Genomic DNA, 24,572 nt, shown 5'->3' with positions numbered 1-24,572 from the left:
CAATATATGCCATTGAATCGTCCATAGGATTTATTCGCATAAGTGCACTTTACGTGAGTAAATGGCTTTTGAAAATTGCTACAATAGTAGTTACATTTATGCGCGTAACTCCTTTGAAAATTACCCCCGTTATGTCTGAACATGTCACTTTGGGCACTATTTGAGATTTGGAGTAATAATTAATAAATGGTAATTTATGAAACAATATAGGAACTATTTGGTTTTGGCATTGGAAAAGGGTGGGGAGAGAGAATGGGAGTTAAACTTGCAACAGGAAGTGAAGCCCTGTGCTAATTACACAGCAGGAACTCAGTTTTGCTCTCACTGAATGGCAGGTACTTAGTCCTCCTGCTTAATATAAAGTAGGCGCTCAAAGCCTGTGATTTCCCAAGCCCTGCTTCTTAGTTCAGCCTGTGCTGAACATTTTCCCCATCCACTAACCTGTGCTCGGCTTACTCCTATTGCCCCTTTCAGAAGAGCAGCCATCCCATTCCCAAACCACGAGCACAGTTCAGGGAATCACATCCCTCCCTTCTGCATACAAGTAATTTAACAAAACAGGAAAGCAGAGGCAGAGAAAGCGCAAAGGCACGGAGGTTTTGTTTACCAAAGGAAGAAAGAATTGCTTTGAAGATGGGGCAAGGGAGAAGTAAAAGGAAAGGAAGTGGATGTGATGAGAAGGAAAGAGGCAGGGAGAGCAACAAAAGTTAAAAAGTCAAATGGAGGGAAGGGGGGGGAGGGGAGCAGCAGAGGAAGTGTGTGCATTCAAAAAGAAACTTGAAGATGTCCATATAGACAGAAAAGAGAATGAGGGAGAGCAGAGATAACGAGAACATAACCAAGAGACAAGATTTTTATCCACAGGAAAACAACCACATTTAATAAAACCAGGCTCCAACAGAGAGCAAGCCAATGGGAGTAGCCTAGTGGTTAGAGCATCGAGCTATGAACACGGGAGACCAGGGTTCAAAATCCCACTGCCGCTCCCTGAATCTCAGAGGCAAGTCACTTTACCCTCCACTGCCTCAGGTATAAACAGATTATAAACCCTCTGGGAATAGGAAAATAGCTACAGGACCTGAAAAGCAGAATATAAAACTCAGATAAATAAAATAAACAGAAAGGAGAGAACAAAAAAAGCCCCAGCAGCAAGCTGTTGACTTGTTGATACAAGTGGACTCATCAAAGGCACAGGTAATGCAGTATCAGTCCTTCTGAAGTTCAGAGAACAGCAAACCCTGCATAAAAACTTTTGTTTGCAATAAATGAACTACAGAACTCCAGTTCTTTAGTCTTCTGCCAAATTGTACTTTATTCTGTTATCATTCACATTAACATTTTAGTTGTCGAATACAAATGTGTATGCGACTGACCCAGCTGCCTCATCACTGTATAAAAGGTAAAAATGAGGCTTTGTCTGGGCAATACAATCAAATAAGTAAAATACACATTTTGCTGGAGAGAAATCCCCTCCCCCCCCCCCCAACGACTAGATGCAGACTCCAAGGCCTTGCATCACATGCACGTCTCATCACAAAGTCTACTTGTGAGATTAATCTGCTCCCTCACATTCCCAAGGTGAACATGAAGGGCACTAATCAAACCTGCTATGCATACAAAGGATGTATGAAAATATACATCGGAAAGGTTTTATAAACTAGCATACAAAGTTTATACAAACATCTTTTATTATTTAAAAATACATCAAAACAAAAAACAAAACACCTCCCTTTCTGGATGTTTTGTTTTTCAGAAAACGTTTTCATTGGTGTCGCTGAGCAGATCAATCCAAGGTCCCTAAAACAAAACAAAAAAGCAGAATAAATTCTAAAAATCCAGGGAAACAGGAACTAGTGTAGATATCCCAAGAACCGGAGTCCTTTTATTTTCACTGAGGGGCCTATGTGCTAAAGTCGTTCTGTCCCCAGCAGACCCATTTTGGGTCTGTAGGGAAAATGCTTAGCACATAAGTTAAAAAAGAAATGGAGGGAAGGTGAGGGGGAGCAGAAGGACCGGGAACAGTCTCAGAGGGGCCAGTTAGGAAGCTATACGCCACACTTGTTTGGGATTGCAAGCATGCTTGTGGGGAAGGGCAGGCAGGACTGGCGCCTGCCGTGCTGGGAGGACCATAATGCTGATAGCAGCAGCAGTCCTAAGCTCCAGCTCCAGAGGGGGAGATCCCCCAAACCGACTGCAACCTAGGGAGGCCTCCCCTCTTACCACCTGCGGCATCATTTAGTCTGCTGATGGGCCTGGATAGGACGAAGGCCCTATCTAGAGTGGGTAAGAAGCTCATAATAAAAACTGGAGTAGCTCAAACCGTGACAAAATAAGAATAAAAAAATGTTTGCCTTACAAAATAAAATCTACATTTACATATAAAGTAACCTGATAAAGGGATATTAAAAAAAAACACGTGGCACCCAACAATTTCTGCGCACAATTCCCAAACTGCATGTTGCAATATTAATCACCACCCTCAATTGCAAAGCTCATGTTCAAGTTGTTATAAAGTGAATCCCTCTATGCAGATCTCCTAAGCCTCAAAAGCCATAAATCACATCACGTGTGCTACCTCCGACTGGTGCATACAAACTATTCCGCCACAAAGGAATACATTTATCAGAAACAATTAATGTTTGATGTGATCTGCGAAACTGTCCCAAATGTGGACAGACCCAGGGGTGCAGGATAACAGCTAAAATAAACGAGTCGAGCTGCTTAAAAGAAAGGTTGATACCAAGTACTCAAATTTAGTGATAATAAACCTGGCATAAGGGGCATTTTTCAAACTGTCAGTTTTGGAACAAAGCCTGCAGGTACTTTCCCAGCCATGGACTTTGCCCCAGATTTCAAAGCGAAAGCATGCAGGTACTTTTGATTTGAAAGCTGATGCAGGTACAAAGTACCTGCAGACACCCGCACCCGATTTCTGTGCGGGGAGAATTCTGCTCGAAAAGCAAAAACTGAAAGTTTTGCGCACATAAGCCAGGGATGCAATTTCCTCCATGAGGCATTGCGTGTCATCCCCAGACATTTCATTTAGTCTACGGTTATTCCCAGAATCTGATTCTTCACAGAAGAGTCGCTCTGTTATCATTCATTTCATGCTTTTCCAACTAAAGAGCTCAAAGCATGTTACAGCAAGTATGCAGAATACTCACCTTCCAAAAAAGCAAACTCATCTATAGCTTCAATGGCATTATCTGTTTAAAAGAGAAAGTATATTAGGAATATTTTGAGAATATGAACAGCAATATGAAAGCTACTTAACGTGCAGAAACAAACTATACATTGTGGAGACAATCAAAATACCCGCACTGCTTTGATTTATTAATTTTGTGCATGCTTTGTTTGTGCAGATACTTTTTTTAGGCAGAAGGCAGATAGTTTTGATTATTCAAAACCACTCGGATAAGTGCCTTCCTTGATCATCCCCACCCCAAATACAGGGGTAAAAGGGGCAGATTGCATGAACCCTGCAGTCTACACCAGACAGGGTAATTCTTCAATAGCTTTCAGTTTGAACCTCTGATTCTAGACCTGCAGCGCCCTCTAGTGGCCATCTAAGCCCTATTCTGAACTGCAAGCCATAGAGAACCCAAGAAAAAGCAGCAACTTATCCAGAATGGACCTGTACGGCCCACTTAAGGAAACCCACAAAAGATTTATTAAATTAAAAAAAAAACCCTTTTACCCTTCTTTGTGTGTGATCAAAGAGGAAGATAACAAGGCCTGAAATGGGCCTACCAGAGGAGGTCGGTACATTACCAGATTCTGGACATGTTCGGGACGGATATGGAGGGTAATGGGAGGAAAAGGGGTGAAGGTACAGGTAAATATTTTTATGAAACTATGTTACCGTACCTTGATGGCACCTGTTTAAGTTTGCTAAATGTTTTAAATTATATAAAGTTAATTTATGTGCCTTACTGTGAACTGTGGTGACGGCACCTAGCTTAACGACGGTATAGAAAAGACTTTAAATAAATAAATAAAGGAAGGAAGGAAGGAAGGATATGGTGGAGAAGTGAGGGGGCAGGAACTAGTACTGGGCTGCATATGGGTGCTGTCTGCTTACCTACCCTAAGCAGAATCTCAACTGGACAAACTGGATGGGCCAAATTGGTCTTTTTCTGCCGTTATTTACTAGCTTATTACCCCAAGGCTGACGTTAAAACCGGGCGCTGTAATTCCATGCACAAACTCATGTATTTTACCTCCCAAAGGCTAACTGCATGTTAATGCATACAAACTAGAAAACGTGCACGCTGCACGGAAAAAAATATGATTTACGCACATAAATCATAATTGATCCACAAAACAGTTTAAGGGCATGAACTGATGTTTTCTTAGCACTGGAAATTTTACTCTTGGTCAGAGACAGAGTAAAGTTCCCAGCGCTATATTAGTCTATGGGCAGAAGGAAGAGTTTCAATGCTAGAATCTGTATTTTATGCACAGAAAACATGCTTTACACACAAAACATGGATTTCTGGTTCAAGCCTCTGCACTGCTGCAACCAGGCTGCATTTTTTAAATTCACTAAAGCCCAGATATCCTTTAATTTGCAAGTCCCATATATCAGCTTTCAAAACGAAGACAAGATAAGGTACAAATATAAAGTAGCTGCTAAAAACATTTTAATATTATTAATAAATATTAAAACCAATGACCAGTATACAAAAAAAAAAAAATCAAATGCAGAAACCACACCATGATATTTCAGCATCCCAGAAAGCACTTTCAAAAAGGGAGGCATTTCCTACAGCATTCCACTATCTGTATTAGAAAAAAGCAAGCTTGTTTACAGTAACTGGTGTTTTCTGTAGACAGCAGGACAAATTAGCCATGCTGTCTGGGAGCGCCCCCTGGCGGCTCGAGGCGGGAACTTCTCTTAGAACGTGCAGAGCTTTGCTCCTGCATGCCTGAGTGGTATCTTCCCCCGCGCAACTGCCTGCATCGCCTCAGTTGGTTATAAAGCATAGAGAAGTGGAGAACCGTAAGGTAGAGTAAGAGCAGGAAGAAGACTGTCCAGGGAGGAGGGCAGGGACACATGGCTAATTCACCCTGCTATGTACAAAAACATTTTTCGTTTACAGTAAGCAAACTTTCTCCCCCCTCGGCAGCTTTGTGTTGCAATCGGTAGTAAAGAGATCCATACGGGGGAGTCCCCTTTCTCTGGAATAGGGAGGCCGCCACGTCCTGAAGCAGTTCCCATTCGTGGGGGTGAAAGATCCGGCTGAGGCACTCGGCTTCCGTATTTTTTTTTTTATTCCCGGCAGGTACGTGGCCTGCGGTTGTGTTGAGAGCTAGTGCTCATTCCAATGTCAGGACTGATTCTCTGCACGGTGTCTTGGAACCGGATCCGCCTCCCTTGTTTATGTAGAACATGGCCACTTGATTATCCACGTATACCATGACTACTTTGTGTTAAAGAATGGGCGAGAAGGCACGGATGGCATACCCTATGGTTCTTAGTTCTAATAAGTTGACATGAAGCGTTTTCTTGCTGGGGGACCAAAGGCCTTGCGTTTTGAAATGAAGCACACGTGCGCCCCACCTGTTGGTGGAGGCATCCGTAGTTAGTACCATCTAATAAGCCAGGGCCAGGAAGGGCGCTCCCGAATGTAAAACGCCAGGCATTAGCCATCAGTCCACATCTGACACCATCAGACGGGTTAGGGTCAGCTCTTGACATGGGATGGAAGCATTGACACCGCTGGGATTTCAGACCCCACTGCAAACGGCACATGTGAGGAATCACATACATGGCTGCTGCCCTGTGTCCCAATACAGTGAGAATTTTATGAGCTGTGGGATGTGCAAGGCTCTTCAATGCTGAGGCAAGACTCCGAAAGGTATGAATCCTGTCTTCTGGAAGAAAGGTTTTGCAAAGGTGCGTGTTTATGACTGCATGGTTTGAGAAACGTTAAGAACATAAGAAATTGCCATACTGGGTCAGACCAAGGGTCCCTCAAGCCCAACATCCTGTTTCCAACAGAGGCCAAACCAGGCCATAAGAACCTGGCAACTACCCAAAAACTAAGTCTATTCCATGTTACTGTTGCTACTAATGGCAGTGGCTATTCTCTAAGTCAACTTAATAGCAGGTAATGGACGTCTCCTCCAAGAACTTATCCAATCCTTTTTTAAACACAGCTACACTAACTGCACTAACCACATCCTCTGGCAACAAATTCCAGAGTTTAATTGTACATTGAGTGAAAAAGCAGAGTTGTTTACCTGTAACAGGTGTTCTCACAGGACAGCAGGATGTTAGTCCTCACATATGAGTGACATCACAGGATGGAGCCCAATCACGGAACACCCAGCAGGGTCCCCCTTTCAGTCTCGTCTTATAGTATAAAGTACGTGCGAAAATAAAATAAGAAAATGTAAGTGAACTCCCTGCTATCTTGGAGTGTCTGCGCTCGGTGCTTGAGTGAAACTCTTAGCTGGAATGGTGATCTTTACCACGTGGCCTGCCTCCTTCAGTATGGCTGCTGCTTCCTCTATGGTTTTAGCTCTAGAAGTAGATCCTTGAATGGTTATGGCTATACTGAAGGGAAACAGCCACCTGTATTGAAATCCTTCTTTGCGCAGTATGGATGTTATCTCATGAAAGTCCATCCTCTTCCAAAGAGTCATCGGGATATGTCTGCGAAGACGGCTATGGTATGAGAGCCCTGGGACCATGTTTGTTGTTTTCTGGCAGCCATGAACATTTTTTCTTTTACTGTGAAGCGGTTAAAGCAGGCGATGTCGTCCTGGGGTTTGTCCCCTGTTTTTGGTCCCAGAGATCTATGAGCTCTACTTCTTGCTCACCGAGCACTCCTTCGGTACCTTGCTGGTGATCCAATACAAAAATACAGATTCTCTTGATAGTCTCCTTACAGTTGGAGAATTCTTCGGTCTCAGGGACTCCCCGGAAACGGAGGTTATTTCTCCTACTCCAGTTCTCCAAATCTGGCCTGGAGTTCCACATTGTCATTAGCAATTTGAGCATACTGCGTTTGTAAGGTATTTTTATTGCTTGAGCCTCAATCCTCATGTCGCAGTCATCCACTCTTCTTCCGATTTCCAACAATTCCTCACACATACTGTAGAAGCGCTGTTTGCACAGACAGGAAATATATATATTTTTCAACATCATGGTTAGCAGTTCTTGTTTATTATCCTTCATCTCTTTTCTGAGGTTGCTAAACCATTGCCGGAATTCTTCCCTTGTTGGTAGTTCAGTAGGGCTCGCAACGGAAATGCCAGGGGCGGTGTCTTCCTCCGCCTCTGCAGTAACTAGGCTCGCTGCTTCTCATTTCCCAACTGGTCAGTCTTCATTGCTTACAGTTTTAGAGTATGAAAATTGCTTGAAGTCAGGACCTTTTTTCTTTTGTGCCATCTTTTATTGTTAATCTTCGGCAGGGAGATTGAATGGCAAGCCCAGTGGTGCTCATTAACCTGCAATTTCTGAAATTATGGCTCGGGGATTGCTCCGCGGTGCTAGCGCCCCTCCTCATTGTGAGTTTTTGCTTCTACGGCCAACTTCTTTTCAAATTCTCTCTTAGCCTGTCTTATCAATGTCTTACATTTAACTTGCCAATGTTTATGCTTTATCCTATTTTCTTCTGTTGGATCCTTCTTCCAATTTTTGAATGAAGTTCTTTTGGCTAAAATAGCTTCTTTCACCTCCCCTTTTAACCATGCCGGTAATCGTTTTACCTTCCTTCCACCTTTCTTAATGTGTGGAATACATCTGGACTGCGCTTCTAGGTTGGTTGTTTTTTTTTTTTTTTACAATGTCCACGCCTGTTGCACACTTTTTACCTTTGTAGCTGCACCTTTTTTTTTTCTCATTTTATCAGTTTCCCTATTGAACGTTTAGCACTAGATCCATGGATTTACTTACTGTCCCCCCCTTCCAGTCATTAATTCAAATTTGATCATATTATGATCACTACTGACAAGTGACCCCACCACCCTTATCTCTCTCACCAAATCCTGCGCTGCACTGATAATTCGATCTAAAATTGCTCCCTCTCTCGTCAGTTCCTGAACCAATTGCTCCATAAAACTTATTTATTCCATCCAGGAACATTATCTCTCTAGCATATCCTGATGTTTCACTTACCCAGTCAATATTGGGGTAACTGAAATCTCCCATTATTATTGCACTACCAATTTGGTTAGCTTCCCTGATTTCTCTTAGCATTTCACTGTCCGTCTCACCATCTTGACCAGGTGGACGGTAGTATACCCCTATCACTATAGTCTTCCCCGACACACAAGGGATTTCTACCCATAAAGATTCAATTTTGTATTTAGTCTCATGCAGGATGTTTATCCTGTTGGACTCTATGCCATCCCAGACATAAAGCGCCACACCGCATCCCGGGTGCTCCTCTCTGTCATTGCGATATAATTTGTACCCCGGTATAGCACTGTCCCATTGGTTATCCACCTTCCACCATGTCTCTGAGATGCCAATTAAGTCTATGTCATCATTCACTGCTATACATTCTAATTCTCCCATCTTAACTTTGTAGACTTCTGGCATTAGCATACAAACATTTAAAAAAGTGTGAGGTGTTTTTTTTTTAATTTACATTCTGCTTTTCAGTTGACAGGTATAAATTGGAATCCTTCACTTTCAATTTTTATTTTGCCTGAGAATTTAAATGTTAGAACAAAAAAAAAAATCAATGGAAAAATAACTTTTCCACTGATTTTTCTCCTGTCTGTTATATCAAAGTCACTTTTTACTGACATATTTTGTTATAACATTGCAATTCCCAGGAAACAAAATAAAAACTGAAAAAGAAGGTCCCTAAATATAGTCAACATAGCTCCCTTGCTGGGGCTTAATAAGGGGTTCTCTCCCACATGCTTCAGTGATTTTTAGAGAACACTCTACTATGTACATGGGACTCAAATTTTTTAAGGAGCTCTATTCCACATACTAGAAGAATACATGGATCCTTAATTTTCTTCCTATTTGGTGTCCATGAGAACATGCTTTTTTTAATCAAATACCAAAAACTGTTTGCATTTATCTTTGACTGCCAATTTTATAGTTCTCTTGAATATTATCAGGAAATGTACAATTGAATTGCAATTTCTGTACCCATGTTTGAAAAATTGGAATGAAGCATTCTACCAACAAAAAAGGCCCAAAGGCCTTAAGTTTTAAAGTTTCATTCCCTAGTCAAATCATTATTTCCATTTGATGAGAGTCCTCCAAACATGTTGCAGATGTGACCTATTTACTACACCAATGCTACTCCTCACTACAATAATGAAAGGACTCTCTCATACCTAGGTCCTTCCGCTGGAGAGTTTTCCTCTTTCCTTGCTGTGCGTGGATGAAAGCATCCTTGGCGATTGTTTCAATGAATAACTCCTGTAGAGAAAGAAGATGTTCAACTCACCACTGGAAAAATAAATAGAAATTAAAAAGCACAAATGAAGATCGGAGAGGACAATAAGTTGCTTAGATTTTAAGCACTGATCTTGGGAGATGCCATTCATAGAAACACAGAATGTGACAGGCAGGTCTTAAATTTGTGAGGGAACAGCTAGGAAAGCAGTTCCAGCACATTTTTTCAGGATGTTCTTCTCCAGCTCCTCTCTTCTGACCTGAAAAGGAAGTCTGTACACTGGCCGAGAAGGGAGAGGGTGATTTTCCAGGGAGAGGAGAGGCTCGAGGATCACCAGCAATAAGTGATTACCATTAGGGGCTTTATGACCACTGCAGAATTTATGAAGGGGCTGGGGATGGAGGATAAGGATCACCAGGGCAGAGAGGAAGAGGGGGTTAGAGAGACAGAGCCCCATTCTTTCTATATGCCTTCTCTTCCTTACCCCAGTGATCCTGTATCCACAACCCCCAGCCATCTTTCACCTACTACCAGTGCTCACCAAGCATGTTAAGACTGTGAAGTGTGTGTTCATATGTGTGCGAGAGTGAGTCCATATGTATTCGAGTGTGTGTGTGAGAGAGCTCACATCCGCTCCTTTGCACAGATCACACCTGGCCCCAATCGTAACCCAGATCACCGTCTTTCCTTCTGAAGAGGGCAGATTGACAATGAAGTCCATGGATAAGTGGGTCCACGGCTCGGTGGGGATAGGCAGTGGCTAAAGAAGCCCCCAGGGGCGGCCGGTAGGAGTCTTCTGTTCAGCACAGGTCGGGCAGGAGCTGACATAGTGCAGGACGTCCTTCTTAAACTGGGGTCACCAGTAGAACTCGGAAAGTAATTCCTGGGTTCTAGCTACCCCTGGGTGTCCTGCGGTCAGGGAGTCATGGGCCCAAGATAGTACCTTCTTCCGGGGGCGAACTGGTGCTACCGTCTTCCCCATAGGAACGTCAGATGCCGCGAGGAGCACCTTGGCCGGGTCGAGTGTGTATTGTGGCGGATTAGGCGTGCCCTCCGTCTCCGCCCGGATGTTTTTGGCTGCTGGCCTGTAGCGAAGGAGGAAGTCGAAGTGGCTAAAAAAAGGGACCACCGAGCCTGTCGGGGGTTGAGACGCTGGGCGCGGCATAGACATTCTAGGTTCTTGTGATCCATATAAATGATCACTGGGTGCTGGGCTCCCTCCAAACACTGGCACCATTCCTCGAAGGCCATTTTGATGGCCAGAAGTTCCTTGTCTCCTATGCCATAATTTTTTTCTGCAGGTGAGAATTTCTGGGAAAAGTAGGAACAAGGCAGGGATCTGCCGTTGCTGGCTATTTGACTCAGGACGGCTTCGACCGCCTTGTCGAAGGCGTCAACTTCCACAAGGAACTGACGGGTGATGGAGACATGTGCCCTGAAGGAAGGCTGTCTTCTGCTCTTGGAATGCTCGTAGCGCCGCTGCAGGCCAGTTTCTAGCGTCAGCCCCTTTCTTGGTGAGGGCTGTAAGTGGAGCCACCATCCTGGAGTAGTGGGGTAGAAATTGTCAGTAGAAATTTGCGAAGCCAAGGAAGCATTGAAGCGCCTTAACCCCCACAGGTTGAGGCCAATCCTTGATGGCCGTCACTTTCTCAGGGTCCATATGGAAACCAGTGGAGGACACAATATACCTGAGAAAGTATAAGGACTCTTGCTCAAATTGACACTTCTTCATTTTGGCAAAGAGCCGGTTATCCCGAAGCTTCTGCAGTACCCTGCGGACATCTCTGCGGTGCGTGTCCAGGTCCTTTGAGTATATCAGCACGTCGTCCAGGTAGACGATGACAGACGTATGTAACATGTCTCTTAGTACCTCGTTCATGAGGTTCTGGGAAACTGCAGGAGCATTGCAGAGGCCGAAGGGCATGACCAAGTATTCGTAGTGGCCATCCCTCGTGTTGAACGCAGTCTTCCACTCGTCGCCTGGCCGAATCCTCACCAAGTTGTACGCCCCACGGAGGTCCAACTTCGTGAACACCTTGGCTCCTTGTAGTCGATCCAGTAGCTCCGGAATCAGACCGTGGACGAAGCAGGGTCGGAAGCCAGAAGTCAGAAGCTGAAGACGATCAGGAATCCAGATGCAGCAACTAGAAACTCTAACAGAGTGAACCTCGTTGCAATGCAACCCTGCAGTGTCTGACGTCATCACTAGGGCTGTCCTCAGTTCCCGCACTGGCTCCTTTAAATCTGGAGCCCCCCTGCGTGCGCGCGCCTAGGGGGCGAGGCCAGTTACGGAGGATCGGCGGCATCTCCCTCGCAGAGGGAATGCCGCGGCAGGAGGTAATTCGGGCTTAGGCGGCCGAGGGAGGCTTCCAGTGGCCAGGGCTGGCCGCGAGATAAGAGGAGGTCCTGGGGCACAGCCTGGGACCGAAACAGCCAGATAAACCTCTACAGTTGGAGGTAGGTAAAATCAGTTGTGCTAATTCTTCAGTTGTTCATAACTTAGGGATTCAATTAGATGATAAACTATCCTTCAAACTTCATATCTCCTTGCTGGTACAGAAGGTATTTTTGAAACAATTAAAGAAATTTACGGGATGGGTGAGGTTTGGGGCATTTCAGAGCATTATTCAGGCATTGGTTTCCCCGATATTTGATTATTGTAATGGGATCTTGATGGGGATAACAGTGAAAAATATGCAACGAATCCAAGTAATGCAGAATATGGCAGCCAGACTTGTATTCAGGTGTCCAAGAAGGGTTAGTGTTAGACCTCTTTTAAAGGAATTGCCCTGGCTTCCCATCAATGAAAGGATAACATTTAAGATCATGACCCTAATGTATAAGGTAAATTGTAAGGAGGGTGCAGCCTACTTAACCAGTCAAGTGTAGAGATATACCCCAGGGCATAATTTATGATTGGCAAATGGCCCATTATTTACAGCTCCTAGGGTTAAAACAAAGAAAGAGACCTTTAGGAGAAGGATGTTTTCGGTGTATGAGCTGGTGCTCTGGAACACAGCCCCTTGGGATATGAGGTTGGAGAGGAACTATTTGTCATTCAGAAAGAAAGTGAAGGCATGGCTTTACCCTAAACTGTAATAGGAATAAATGTGAGTTTTAGATAGCAGCATTGAAAGTTCTAAATGGTGATGTTTTATTATTTTAGAGTGATTTACCATATAGTGATTGTTTTGTTGTGCGCTGCTCTGACCAGATTTCTGTTTGTGCAGTATAGAAAAGCTGAGAAATAAACAAATAAAATATCATGTGCATGGTAATGTGACAGATGTGTATAAAGTAGTAAGTGATAAACAGAAGCAGTATTAGTACTGGGTTGGGGAGTAGTCTTTGGGAATGCGTTTGCTGAGGTATAGATGCTGAATTAGTATTAAGGGGCTGAGGGGTTTTTTTACATGCTTTGGGTGCACAATATACAAGGGAGAGAACACTGCTCCATAGGGCAAACAGTGTAGAAGAACTATTCCAGTATGACCCATCAAGGAAGGATCTCCATACAGGTCAGAGCACTAAAAGAGATCTAATAAAGAAATCTCCATAATTTGACAGGTACATGGAGAATACAGGAAGGATGGGTTAATGATAAGAAGCTAATGCTATAAAGTTTATATACTGTATACACAGATTTCAATCAGCTTAACAATGCTGATAACAGATTGAGAAAGACCTCATAAATAGGCACCAGACTGCACCACTGGCTTAGTGTCTCATGTTTTTCATCCAGGGTGCCATTATAATTATAATCACAGGTCTGAAATAAATTCTCATACTTCAAGTCCCAAATGTTTTTATGCAAATAATTATTTACAGGTGAAAGTGATTTGAGGTCCCAAGTTTTTTTTTTAAAGTACATTTATTTTATGCAAATAAAACCTATCCAGTGGATGTGGATCAAAAATAATGGAGGAGAACTACTACTTATCTTCAAGGCTCAAAGTGTAGTCCTTAAGGGTAATTTCTGAATGTTCAGAATCCAACGGAAGCAGGTTGTTGTAAATGTGCTGTCTCACAGGAACATGGCGGATCCGCAGCGTCGAGCCAGCCCGGGGACACCGGGGAGAAGCGGCATGGAGACGCCGCGGCATCAAGCCGTCCATCAGGCACGGAGGGAGTCATCACACAGGTAGAGAGGGTGGAGCCAGGGCGAAAGCAGGCATGAACGCAACACCCTCACAGGAGGATCGGCGGCGTCTCCCTCGCAGAGGGAACGCCGCAGCAGGAGGTAATTCGGGCCTAGGCAAGCGCACCGTTTAGCCCCTGTTTGGCCGCACGTTTTTGACACGCTATTATTTCTCCTTATACTGTAAGGGGCAATAGCGTGTGGAAAACACGTAGCCAAACCCCGCCTATTAAACAAAGCTCGATTTCCTCCTTGCTAGTGGAAAATGGCTATAAATCGTTTAGATGGCATCTCACACCGGAACGTCTTCATTAATTTTATCCTAGTGTTAAGGCTGATTGTTGGCGTTTTATGTGGTGGGGTGTGGACCTTGTACCGTATCTGGTGGGATTGTACTTCAGAAGTACTGGGATTTGAAATTACACTGGATTTAGGATAGCACTAAGCTAGCTATTCCTAAAGATCCTAAAGCTTTTCTGTTAGGCCTATCGATTGTTAATATTGCCAAGAAGTTGTATCTTTTTATAAACACAAATTGTGCTCGCAGCTAGGTGTGCCCTGGCCGTCTGCTGGAAGACTCTTCCTACTCAAAGTCTATCAGTCGCGGATCAATGTCTAAAGGCCGGTTACTATCTGGAGAAGTTGACTGCAATTAAGAATAATACCATGCCAAAATCTGAAGATATTTGGCTAACATATCGACAATGGCATGATTTACATGAATAAATGCCATGCTCAGAGATGTTTATTTTCCTTTTTATTCTTTATTTTGGATATATTTTCTTTTTCCTTTTGCTTATTGATCCTGCATAAGCCTGCACCTTTTTGTATTCTTGTAATTTTGTGCTGCGATGGGGTAGAGGAGATAGTGTGGTTGCTGGGGGGGAGGGGGTATATTAAATGATGTGGGAATGTTGTACTTTTCGCTGTTTTTGACCTCTAATAAAAAAAAACTAAAATTGAAAAAAAAACCCCAAAACAAAACAAAAAACATGTTTAACTGCGTAAAAACTCCTTTTGAAAACTGTCCCCTCCCCCTTGCATATGGTTAAATATAAATACATTGTTTGACACACTGTGCATATAATATTAGCCACACCAGGAAAATAAAAGTATGTGTGGGGATTTTATTTTAATCCAGAGCATATGGAGTCAGCCGCATCAGTATGCTGAAAATAATATACGTGGAATAAAAAAAAAAAAATATATCAACTTGAAGCTTTGGATTGATTCCTCAGCACTCGTTTTCATGGATTTCTTTTCTCCAGTTTCTTGCTGTAAAGCTCAAAGAAGGCTTGTGTTACCCCAATTTAGGTGATCTCTTTCTCCAGATAAGGATTTTACAAAGTTATCGCCTATGTCTCGTTACAATATATGTAAGTTTTCTAGAGAAGTGTCTTTTTGGTGTGTAACGATATTTTAAGCAAAAAAAAAAGATGACGGTGTCCAATTTCCCACATCAGTGGAGATCGCAAGTTTTATGAACTTTTTTTTTTTTTTTTTACACTTCCTACAACCATACAGGGTCATTCATCAAAACGTGTTTTGGTGTTATCGCGGGCGTTAGGGCCCACCCGCATGCGTTATCTTTCGCATCTCGCAATGCATATGCAAATTTTAGAAATTTTGTCAAAGAGGAGGAGTTTGGGCGGGGTTTATAAAAAATGAGGGGTGTTTAACATTGCGTGCGATAGAGCAATGCACGATATCGCACATTTTTACGCCGGAAATACCACCACCTTTTTTCTTGGCGTTAAGCTGTGCAATATGCCCAAAACAGGTAGAGTACACATCAAGCTAGGGCGAGAGTACATTGCAGAAATCTCATCTTTGTGAACCTTTCCTCATGCCAAATCACATCAAATCTTCACTGATGTACTGTGCTGTTTGTACCTCTGACTGTGCATGTAAAACTGGCCCCCAAACCCTAGACCACCACCAAAACCTCACCTCAACTTACTAGTTGACCCTGCTACGGTGATATAAATCGTTGACTAATATGAGAGCCTTATAAAGAGTCACTCTCTCTAGCCAGGAGCAGCCCAAAATAAGGAAATGCAGTGAAAAGCAAAATGATGAATCTAGGCCTAAGTTAGGCAACTGTTTGAAATCTCAAAGGTATTGTCTGAAAAAACTAATTTAACATTTTTCAAAACTGTCTCAGATCATTCATCTAAATTCATTGATCAGGCAGACCAATCATTTATTTTATTTATTTATTTAAACGGTTTTATATACCGACAACCGTTTGCACATCGTGTCGGTTTACATGTAACTTAAAACCAATGTATATATAGGCATTGCCTTTACAAAGAACAGAAAACAATAGAACGCAGTAACAAAGCAAAAACTAGATAAATTAGAGGGAGTGATTCAACTAGGAGTGACATAGGTAGGGGGGCAGGGAAGGAGGAAAAACAATGACACAAAGGGAAAAGTTATGTACAAAGTTTAGCGAAACATTCGTTATATACAAGGTTAAGCGATGCATTTGTATATATTGCTGGTTCTTGATTAGGGGAGAGAAGGTGGGAGAGGAGGGCTAAAGGGGGCAAGTGTTAGATGTGGGTCCTGGAGGGGGAGGGTTAGTAAGTGATGATGAAGGGGGGTAGGCTTGGAGGAAGAGCCAGGTTTTAAGTTTCTTTTGAAATTGGGTGTGGAGGTTTCGGTGCGTAGGTCAAGAGGCAGGAGTTCCAGAGGGTGGGGCCGGCGAGAGAAAGGGCTCTATTGGTTGTGGAAATAAGTCTAGTAGATTTTATGGAGAGAGAAATTAGAGTTCCACGGAGGGAGGAACGAGTTCAATGAGGGTGGGAGTGATGTGGTCTTTCTTGTTGACATTGGTGAGGATGCGTGCAGTAGCGTTCTGAAGGAGTTGTAAAGGTTTGATGTAGGTAGCAGGGAGGCCAAGGAGGAGAGTGTTGCAGTAATCGATCTTCGAAAAAATTATAGATTGGAGTACAGTACGGAAATCAGAGAAATAGAGAAGGGGTTTGAGTTTTTTGAGGGTTTGTAATTTGAAATAGCAGCTGCTGAGGATAGATTTGATGTAAGGTTTGAAGGTGAGTTGGTTATCGAGTATAACACCCAGGTTTCGTGTGTTGGAGGGAAAAGTGGTAGAGGAGAGGGTAGAGGGTATTGACGAATGTTTGGAGGAGATGAGAAGGAGTTCAGTTTTTTGGGGATTGAGGGATAAGTGCATGTCAGTGAGGAGCTGGTTGATGGAGGCAAGAATAGTGTCCCAGTTTTGGAGTGCGGAGGAGAGAATGGAATTTGTGAAGGGGATGAGGATTTTGCACATCATCTGCATAGATGACGTGTGTAACACCAAGGTTGGAGAGGAGGTTGGTGAGAGGGAGCAAATAGATGTTAAAGAGGGTGGAAGAGAGGGAGGATCCTTGGGGGACACCACAGTCGAGATTAACAGGAGAGGATTCAAAGTTGTCAGTGAGGACTGTGTAACAACGGTTTTGGAGGTATGACTTAATCCATAAAAGAGCAGTGCCGGAGATTCCTACGTTGATGAGAGTGTTGATAAGGATGTTACGATTGACGGTATCAAAAGCGGCAGAAATATCAAGCATAGCAATGAGATAGGAGTTGCCAGCGTCCATTCCTTTGATAATGGTATCTGTTAGGGAGAGGAGTAGGGTTTCCGAACTGAGATGTTTTCGGAAACCATATTGTGTTGGTTGGAGTATGTTGGATTGTTCAAGGTGGTCAGAGAGACGGGAGTTTACTATTTTCTCAAGGACTTTGGAAAGGAAAGGGAGATTGGAGATGGGACGGAGGTTAGATAGGTTGGAGGGATCAAGGGAGGGTTTTTTTTAGGATGGGCTTGACTACAGCTTGTTTTAGGGAGTTGGAGACCAAGCCTTGTTCAAGGGAACAGTTCACAATTTTGGAGAGTGAGGTGGCTATGGTTTTAGGAATAGCGAGTAGAAGTTTGGTGGGAATGGTTTCAGAGGGATGGGAAGAAGGTCTCATCTTTTTTAAGATGTTCTCTATTTCCAGAGTTGAGGAAGGTTCAAACGACGAGAGGATGGTGGGTGTGTGTGGGGTGGGGAGGGTTATGATCATTTTAATGAGGTGCAAAACTCCTTTTATCTTCTATTAACAAATTAGACTGAGAAGATTACTGCTCTCACGTCTGAAAGGAAGCAGATGCTGAGAAACATGACAAATTAAGCATCTTTTAATAGGTGTTACTTATCATTGAATGAATGTTAAGCCATTCTGTGGTTCTCAATATGTTATACAACCAAAACAAGGATAGTATTTAAAGAAAATCCAACCAGACCCAAGACTGTCAATATATGGTTTCCAAACCTAATTAGCAAAAGACATTTTTTCTTCCATGTGCAATATTTTTTTTCACTATTTAATAGGAACAATTTGCAGTACACACAACTTACTTCTGCTACAGAATTTTAAAATGTTAGCTATACAGTGCTATAAGAGAGTATCAGCCGTGGGAATATATACAGTGCTACAGGACATTACCTTAGGCCAGCAGTTCTCAACTGGTGTGACCCCAAGCACATGCAGGTGTATCGCCACACTTCCCAGTTCCCTGCTGACCCAGCGAAATAGGAACGCATCCTCCGCCCGGGCTTAAAATGCTGATAGCCTGGGCGCAACACGACAAGAGAGCTGGAGTCAGCAGTTTCTTCCCACCCTCATGGCCCAGAAAAGTGCAATGCCCTACTACATTTAAAAAAAGACTAAAGACCTGGTTATTCAACCAAGCTTTCTCATAATCATCAATCTGCGGAACTTTACCTGCCAAGGATCCCTTCTTTGGTAACCAGTAGAGAACTATATTAATCATCTCTAGTTCTCTCTAGTACCCCCAAAGAACTATCAGGTCATCTATGAATCCTTGGCAGTCTAAAAATCAAATACCCAGCCTTATACCTATCACCTATTTCCTTAGCCAACATTTGGCTCCGTAGCATTTACGTTATGTTATTAACCCCATATATCTGTATCCAAGTTCCTGCTACCTGTTCATTGTAAGACATTAACTTGTCAATGTTTCTGTTTAGAATGTAAACCGAATTGATCAGTAACTCTGTTATTGGAAAGTCGGTATATAAAAGTGCTAAATAAATAAATAAATAAATAAAAGGAAGTGGTATGCAGCGGCCATGCGCACAGGAAGAAGATACCATACTAGTGCGTGCATAAGAACATAAGAAAATGCCATACTGGGTCAGACCAAGGGTCCATCAAGCCCAGCATCCTGTTTCCAACAGAGGCCAAACCAGGCCACAAGAACCTGGCAAGTATCCAGTATCGGCCCAAAGAAGAGCAGCGCGGCACGGAACAAAAGAGCAACATCAGCCCCCACGGTGGATGGGAGTCCTTTCTTGAAGACTGGAAGTGGAGGAGGCTGCTGCTGTTGCTAATTCGGTGGGGGAGGAGGGGGGAAAGAGAGTGAGTGAGCAAGCATATGTGCTTGAGATCCTGTGTGTGTGTGTGTGTGTGAGACAGCATGTATGTGAGAGATTGAGAGCCTGTTTATGTGAGAGTATGAGTGTGTGATTGACAGCATGTGTGTGATTCAGATCCTTTGTGTGTGAGAGAGATAGCATGAATGTAAGTATATGATTGAGAACCTGTATGTGTAAGTGAGATAAGTGAGAGAGATCATGTGTATTTATGATTAAGAGCCTGTGTGAATAAGTAAGTAAGAGAGAAAGGTTTAATTGGGGTGTGTGTGTGTATGATATGCCCCCCCCCCCCCCATCTTCCTGCCCCACCGGCCAATCAGATGCTTCCTCCTCCCACATTCAGTACCTGAATGTAAACCGGTGTGATATCTCAATTGAGATTGAATGCCGGTATATAAACATAATAATAAAAAAAAAAAAGGTTTCCCATTGGCCCGCGGGGGCAGGAAGAAGGGAAGAGGTTTCCCATTGGCCCGCCGGGGGGGGCAGGAAGAAGGTAAAGGGACGTATAACTGGGCTGTGGGACACCGGGAGCTGTGACGCACCGGTTGAGAAGCGCTGCACTAAAAAGAGGGAGGGACAGAGGGAACCTGTGAAGGGCAGTCAAACTCTGGGACTGGCGATAGAGTGGAAAGGGTTGAATCTAGAGATGGAGGAGTCGGGGCCTGAGAGGGCAAAGTGGCCAGGGGAGTAGGGAGAGCGAGTGGAAAGGACACTTACAGTGAATTTCTAGGGAAATTCTGCTCAAAATATTTAAAATGCTGCATCTCTAAGTAATAATTTTTTACTGTATTAATTTAAAATGTAATTACTTAAAGACTCATGTAAATTGTGATATTTTGCCCAATATAAAGTTTGCAGAATTTTAAGTCTCTCTGGCTTGTGGCGGTTTCCAGTTCAGTTTTTGTCTGCGTGCTTCTAGTTATGCATTTTGGTCTCTTTATTCTTTGTTAGGTGAGGGTCAGCACATGTGACTGAGGTGAGGTTTTCTGCTGGGGTGTAGTTTCTGTGTAGGGCTCTACAGCAGCCTGGCTTGGTCTGTTTTCTTACTAGGGGGTGTGTATTGGTGTCTTAAGGCCTGGGGCAATATTTTCAGTGTTGCCTTTTCTTAGGTAAGGTGGTTACTGTTTGAGTGCTGGAAATTGTTTTGGTGTGGGATGTTTACTATTAATAAATAATAAAATAAATATTTATGCAACTGCTGTTCAGACAGCGTACTCCTCTTTCTCTTGTGTCCTTCTTAACAATAACAATAAGTCTGGACCTTTATCTTATTTGTTTCCCCCGTGAATTGTAATAAGCAGCGCGTCCGACATGTGAGCGCGGTCGGTCAGGTGTGTCAAGATGGGGGGGTTGAGAACCGCTGCCTTGGGTTCTCAGGTGAGCAGCTCAGCATCTCCCACCCTTTCCAAGCTCAAGGCACACCTATATTAAATACAAATGCTGTGTGGTATCCCAATCTGCATGGAGCAGGCAGCAATGCAGTAGGACTTGCATGAAGAATACTCCTACGGCCAAAAGAGCTACAGCAAACACTGACAGCCCCACCAGTCTTTTCCAGGGGGAAAGGGGCAGCAAAGCCGCACGAGCCCAGGGCATGGCCCAGCACCCTCTGCCCCCAAGGGCAGGAAGGCCAGGATGGTTGCAGACGGCGTGGGCGCTTCCGCACGACTCCCAGCGCAGGTGACCTGCACTGCTCCCTGCACCGGCCTCGCGCAGCCTGCGGCCAGGCCCAGGGGGTGCACAGCGTGGGGGGGGGGGGTCGTAGAAAGCAAGCCCCGGCCCCGCTGCCCGTGAGTTACCCCACGGCTGTCAGGCGATAACGAGCATCGCAGGCACCGGGAGCCTGGTAGAGAGCGTTACACGAGTATTTCACAGGACATATACAGCGCTGCACGGGCGGGCTCGGGCGCCTTACCGTGGCCTTGGCTATCACGAACACGGCCTCCTGGCCGGTCAGGGACAGGTCGGGGTCGGCTTTCATCAGCGCCTTTATGCGGCTCAGGGGCAGCCGTGACTGGCGGGGCGGAGGAGGAGGAGGCGGCGGCGGCGGCCCGGTCTCTGCTTCGTCCTCCGCACCGGCAGCTGGGCGCGGCTGCTCGGATGCCGAGGAAGCAGCCACCGTCGCCGCCGCCGCCGCCGCCGCCGCGCCCGCGTCGGAGCCGCAGGATCCCCCCTCCAGGGCGGCCGGGGCGCACTCGGCGGCCATCTTGGATCCGGGCACCGCCCCTCCCCTCCTTCCCTCCTTCCCGCCGTCGAAGGAAGAAACGAGCCCAAGCACCGCTGTCCGATGTCTGCCCCGAGCTCGCCCCTTCTCGCTCGCCCCCTCCACCCTTGCAGGTGCCGAGTTTAATGGCGCTTTGTGCCCCCTCCTCCTCGGCGATGCCGCGCGCTCAGGGCCGGGGTTGCAGCTCCTCGCGCTCGCGGCGGCCCTCACTTTAAATTGGCGGGAAGCCGAGCCGCGAGCGGGGCCAGTGCTGCGCGGGAAGGGCTCGAGGCAGGGCCCATGTCAGATTACTTTAAAGAAAATAGGCTATTTGAATTGGGGGGGTCTTCTCTGCTATGGAGTTGGCAAATCTGGTTGGGAAGCTGGGTCAGGTCTGGAAATGCTCGTGTTAAATGTCAGACGTGTAGGTGATGGAGAGTAAGGAATACTAGCGGACACGAAAGAGAACTCCGGCACACTGTGAAAAGTCAACAAACAGCAGTTATCCCTCCTTTATTATTTTTTCTCACACCTAAAGATTAATCTAAGAGTACAGTATTCTCATATGGATATCCTATCATTCATATAAATGGAACTTCCAATCCACAATCCAGATAGCGTATATTATTTGAATCATGTAACCGAAACTTTATTGGCACCTACTAGCTAATTTATAATCCTAACCAGACTTATTTATGTGCCTATCTGTAAACCGTTGTGATGGTATACTACTAAACGACGGTATCGAAAAGTTTTTAAATAAATAAATAAAATAAATAAATACAGAGTCTGCTAGATTGAACGATGATATGAGACCTATGGTGAATTGCCTTAAAGACGATTCTGCTGCAATGGATTATCTTTTCCTGCTGAATTGCAGTTTTAACCCCTAGAGCTTTACTTTATTTTGCTAGAAACTTGTGGGCAGTCGATAGGCGCAAGTGCTGGAAATTTCAGTAGTCCCAGCTAAATGCCAAGGAGGGAGGTGAAACGGAGGGAATATGGAAATTGGACACAACTTGAAGAGGTGCCACCCAGAGACAGAAATTTTCTGGCTTGCCCTTCTTTTGTCTCTCAAACCTTCCACCTCTTTCCCCATTCTTCCAGCTACACACTTTTTGTCAGTGCCTTCTTCCACTTTGTCTTGCTACACCAGCACATGATAGTCAATACTAGTGGGTTTTATCCCATCAGTAGATGGAGGCAGAACACTGGATTCATCTGAGACATCATCACCCCTACTTATAGGTGGTGCAGACAGAGAAATCCAGTATTTTCTGTGTTTTGCAGATGGTAGGATTTTTGGTGCAAGACACAGGTATTGACTGAGGGCCAAGTCACTGGATAGTCCAGCAGAGCAAGCCTGAAGGTGGGGGATCCCAGTCTCAAAAGAGACTTGATTGACCCCTGGTGGTGGTGGAGAGGTGCCTTTAGAAGAAAAAGAGAAAAATAATAGTTAAGAGGAAGAATCTCCTGAATTTTGAGAGAAGTGTAACCACCTTGCTTTAAAAGTCAGTTTCCTCTGCCTGCCCGGAAGACTCTCGGTATCTGGCAAGAGCTCAGACCATTCTTTTCCTACCCCAAATGTTTTGCTCACTCTCCCCCCCAAATTTGCAGAGTTAAGCCAAAGTAAAGGTGGATATTATCCCCAAATTTTCTAAATTTTACAAGTATCCAGGGAAGATAACCTATAAGGACCTTATCTCTAGCTGTTCCAATTTCTACCCACTGCTTTTCAACCGTACGGCTCTGCACTTTATCCACGCTACATTTGATTCTCCAACGCTCCCCATCTAAACAGAAAAGTAAATACCATGAACTAAAAAAGTTACAGCTCTTCATACATCATATACGGTGGTGTACTAGCCTATGTCAAAGGCCTTTTTAAACAGAAAAGCCTTCAAATTTTGTTTAAATACTTGTGTGTCTACAATTAACCGCAGAGTCAGAAGGCACAGAAAATGTGCATTTTCTGGCGAGGTCTAATCTAGTTATTTTTTATGTTGAAATGTCTAATACATTTTTGTTTGCATATCTAGAATGTTTATAAATTTGGAGAGAAGTACATAACCAGATAGAAGAATTATTATGGAGTAACTTGTGAATCAAGGTTAAGATTTTGTATTGAATTTGAAAGAGGATTGGTAGCCAATGTAGTGAAAATAGGATAGGAGATATGCGATCATGGTGCCTTGAGTTTGTTAGAATATGGGCTGCAGAATTGTGAATTAGCTGTTCAATAAGGTAAACATAAATGTAAAGAAATAATCAAGTCTGTTAAGTGTTAGTACTTACATAATACTCACTATAATCTTTGATCTCTTTCAAAATATTTGATAAGACTTTTTTGGTCTTGTTATGGTGAGCAGAACATCATTGGCAAAAAAACTAATCTTATCTTCCTTCTCTCTTCCCCAATACTGTCTACATTCTCCCTTATCCTCTCTGCTGACAGCTCAGTCACTGACTAACGCAAAGAGAGGAGAAAAGTCTTTTCAAATTATGTTGAAACTTGATTGTGGAGGAATGGACTAGTGCAGGAATGGTGAACTCCAGTCCTTGAGTACTACAAACAGGCCAGGTTTTCAGGATATCCACAATGAATATGCATGAGATGGATTTGCATACAATGGAAGAGTGCATGCAAATTTTTCTATTGCATATTCATTGGAGATATCCTGAAAACCTGGCCTGTTTGAGGCACTTGAGGACTGGGGTTCACCATCCCTGGACTAGTGGATAGTGCAGTGGACTGAGAATCAGCAAAACCAGGGTTCAAATCGTGCTTCTACCATTAATGTTCCTTATGATCTTGTGCTCCCTTGCCTCGGGTACTAATTTAGACTATAATCCTTGTGAGGTAGTGACCTACCTACTATGCATCAATTTGTTTTGAGCACATGTAGAAGCTCATATCAAGCGGCCCGCCCCGCAGGCCGGAGCCAGTCCTTTCGGAACAAGCACAATAAAAGGGGAGCCAGCTCAGGCCCCAGCCACACCCCACAATGAAAATCAGACGATCCATCCAAAGGAAGAAGCCATAGGGGGCAGACTGGCCCTATTCTACCAAAGATGGGTCGAGATAACTTCGGATGAGAAGAGACCCTAGGGGACCCAACTCATGGCCCTCCCCAGCTGGTACCGGACCCCAGCCCTTCGAGCAGTACGCCGGACCTAGCACCACACAGTGGGACCCCCCCCTCAAATGGGGCTCCCCAGGGACATGGTGCCCCCTAGTCTAGACCAAGCTTCTATTTCCTGGGTGGAATTCTTCAAGGGCCTGCATAACTTCGTCCACATGCAACCAGGGCCTCCTACAATGCGGCCACAGGCACCACCAGAGGACCTCAATATACCAGGACCCTCTATGCCCAGGGAGGTGATCCCACCGCCCAGAAGCC

General features: G+C 44.3%; 2 protein-coding genes across 2 annotated transcripts in view; both read right to left on the bottom strand.

Annotated features, from left to right (window-relative positions):
- The window catches only part of LOC115096370, a 130,567-nt gene that overhangs the window by 45,901 nt on the left and 60,094 nt on the right, over positions 1–24,572 (bottom strand). The window lies entirely within an intron of this gene.
- Positions 1,288–21,284, bottom strand: LOC115096371 (DNA polymerase epsilon subunit 4-like). Its single transcript, XM_029610873.1, has 4 exons — positions 20,884–21,284; positions 9,313–9,397; positions 3,165–3,206; positions 1,288–1,797 (listed from the first exon to the last, which is right to left on the bottom strand). The coding sequence occupies exons 1-4, from the start codon at positions 21,172–21,174 to the stop codon at positions 1,784–1,786; spliced, it is 432 nt and encodes a 143-aa protein (XP_029466733.1). The 5' UTR covers positions 21,175–21,284; the 3' UTR covers positions 1,288–1,783.

Source organism: Rhinatrema bivittatum, chromosome 8 (genome assembly GCF_901001135.1).
Source record: "Rhinatrema bivittatum chromosome 8, aRhiBiv1.1, whole genome shotgun sequence".
NCBI classification, from domain to species: Eukaryota; Metazoa; Chordata; class Amphibia; order Gymnophiona; family Rhinatrematidae; genus Rhinatrema; species Rhinatrema bivittatum.
The sequence above is the reverse complement of the archived record's forward strand: the minus strand, read 5'-3'. Positions and strand labels throughout refer to the sequence as shown.

What these genes read in the sequence shown, in the direction of transcription:
- LOC115096371 (XM_029610873.1), bottom strand. Translation starts at nt 21,174, where the DNA reads ATGGCCGCCGAGTGCGCCCCGGCCGCCCTGGAGGGGGGATCCTGCGGC. An exon ending in TCGTGATAGCCAAGGCCACG is followed by an intron (nt 9,398 to 20,883) that starts GTAAGGCGCCCG and finishes CTTTCTCTACAG; the next exon opens with GAGTTATTCATTGAAACAAT. An exon ending in TCTCCAGCGGAAGGACCTAG is followed by an intron (nt 3,207 to 9,312) that starts GTATGAGAGAGT and finishes TCTTTTAAACAG; the next exon opens with ATAATGCCATTGAAGCTATA.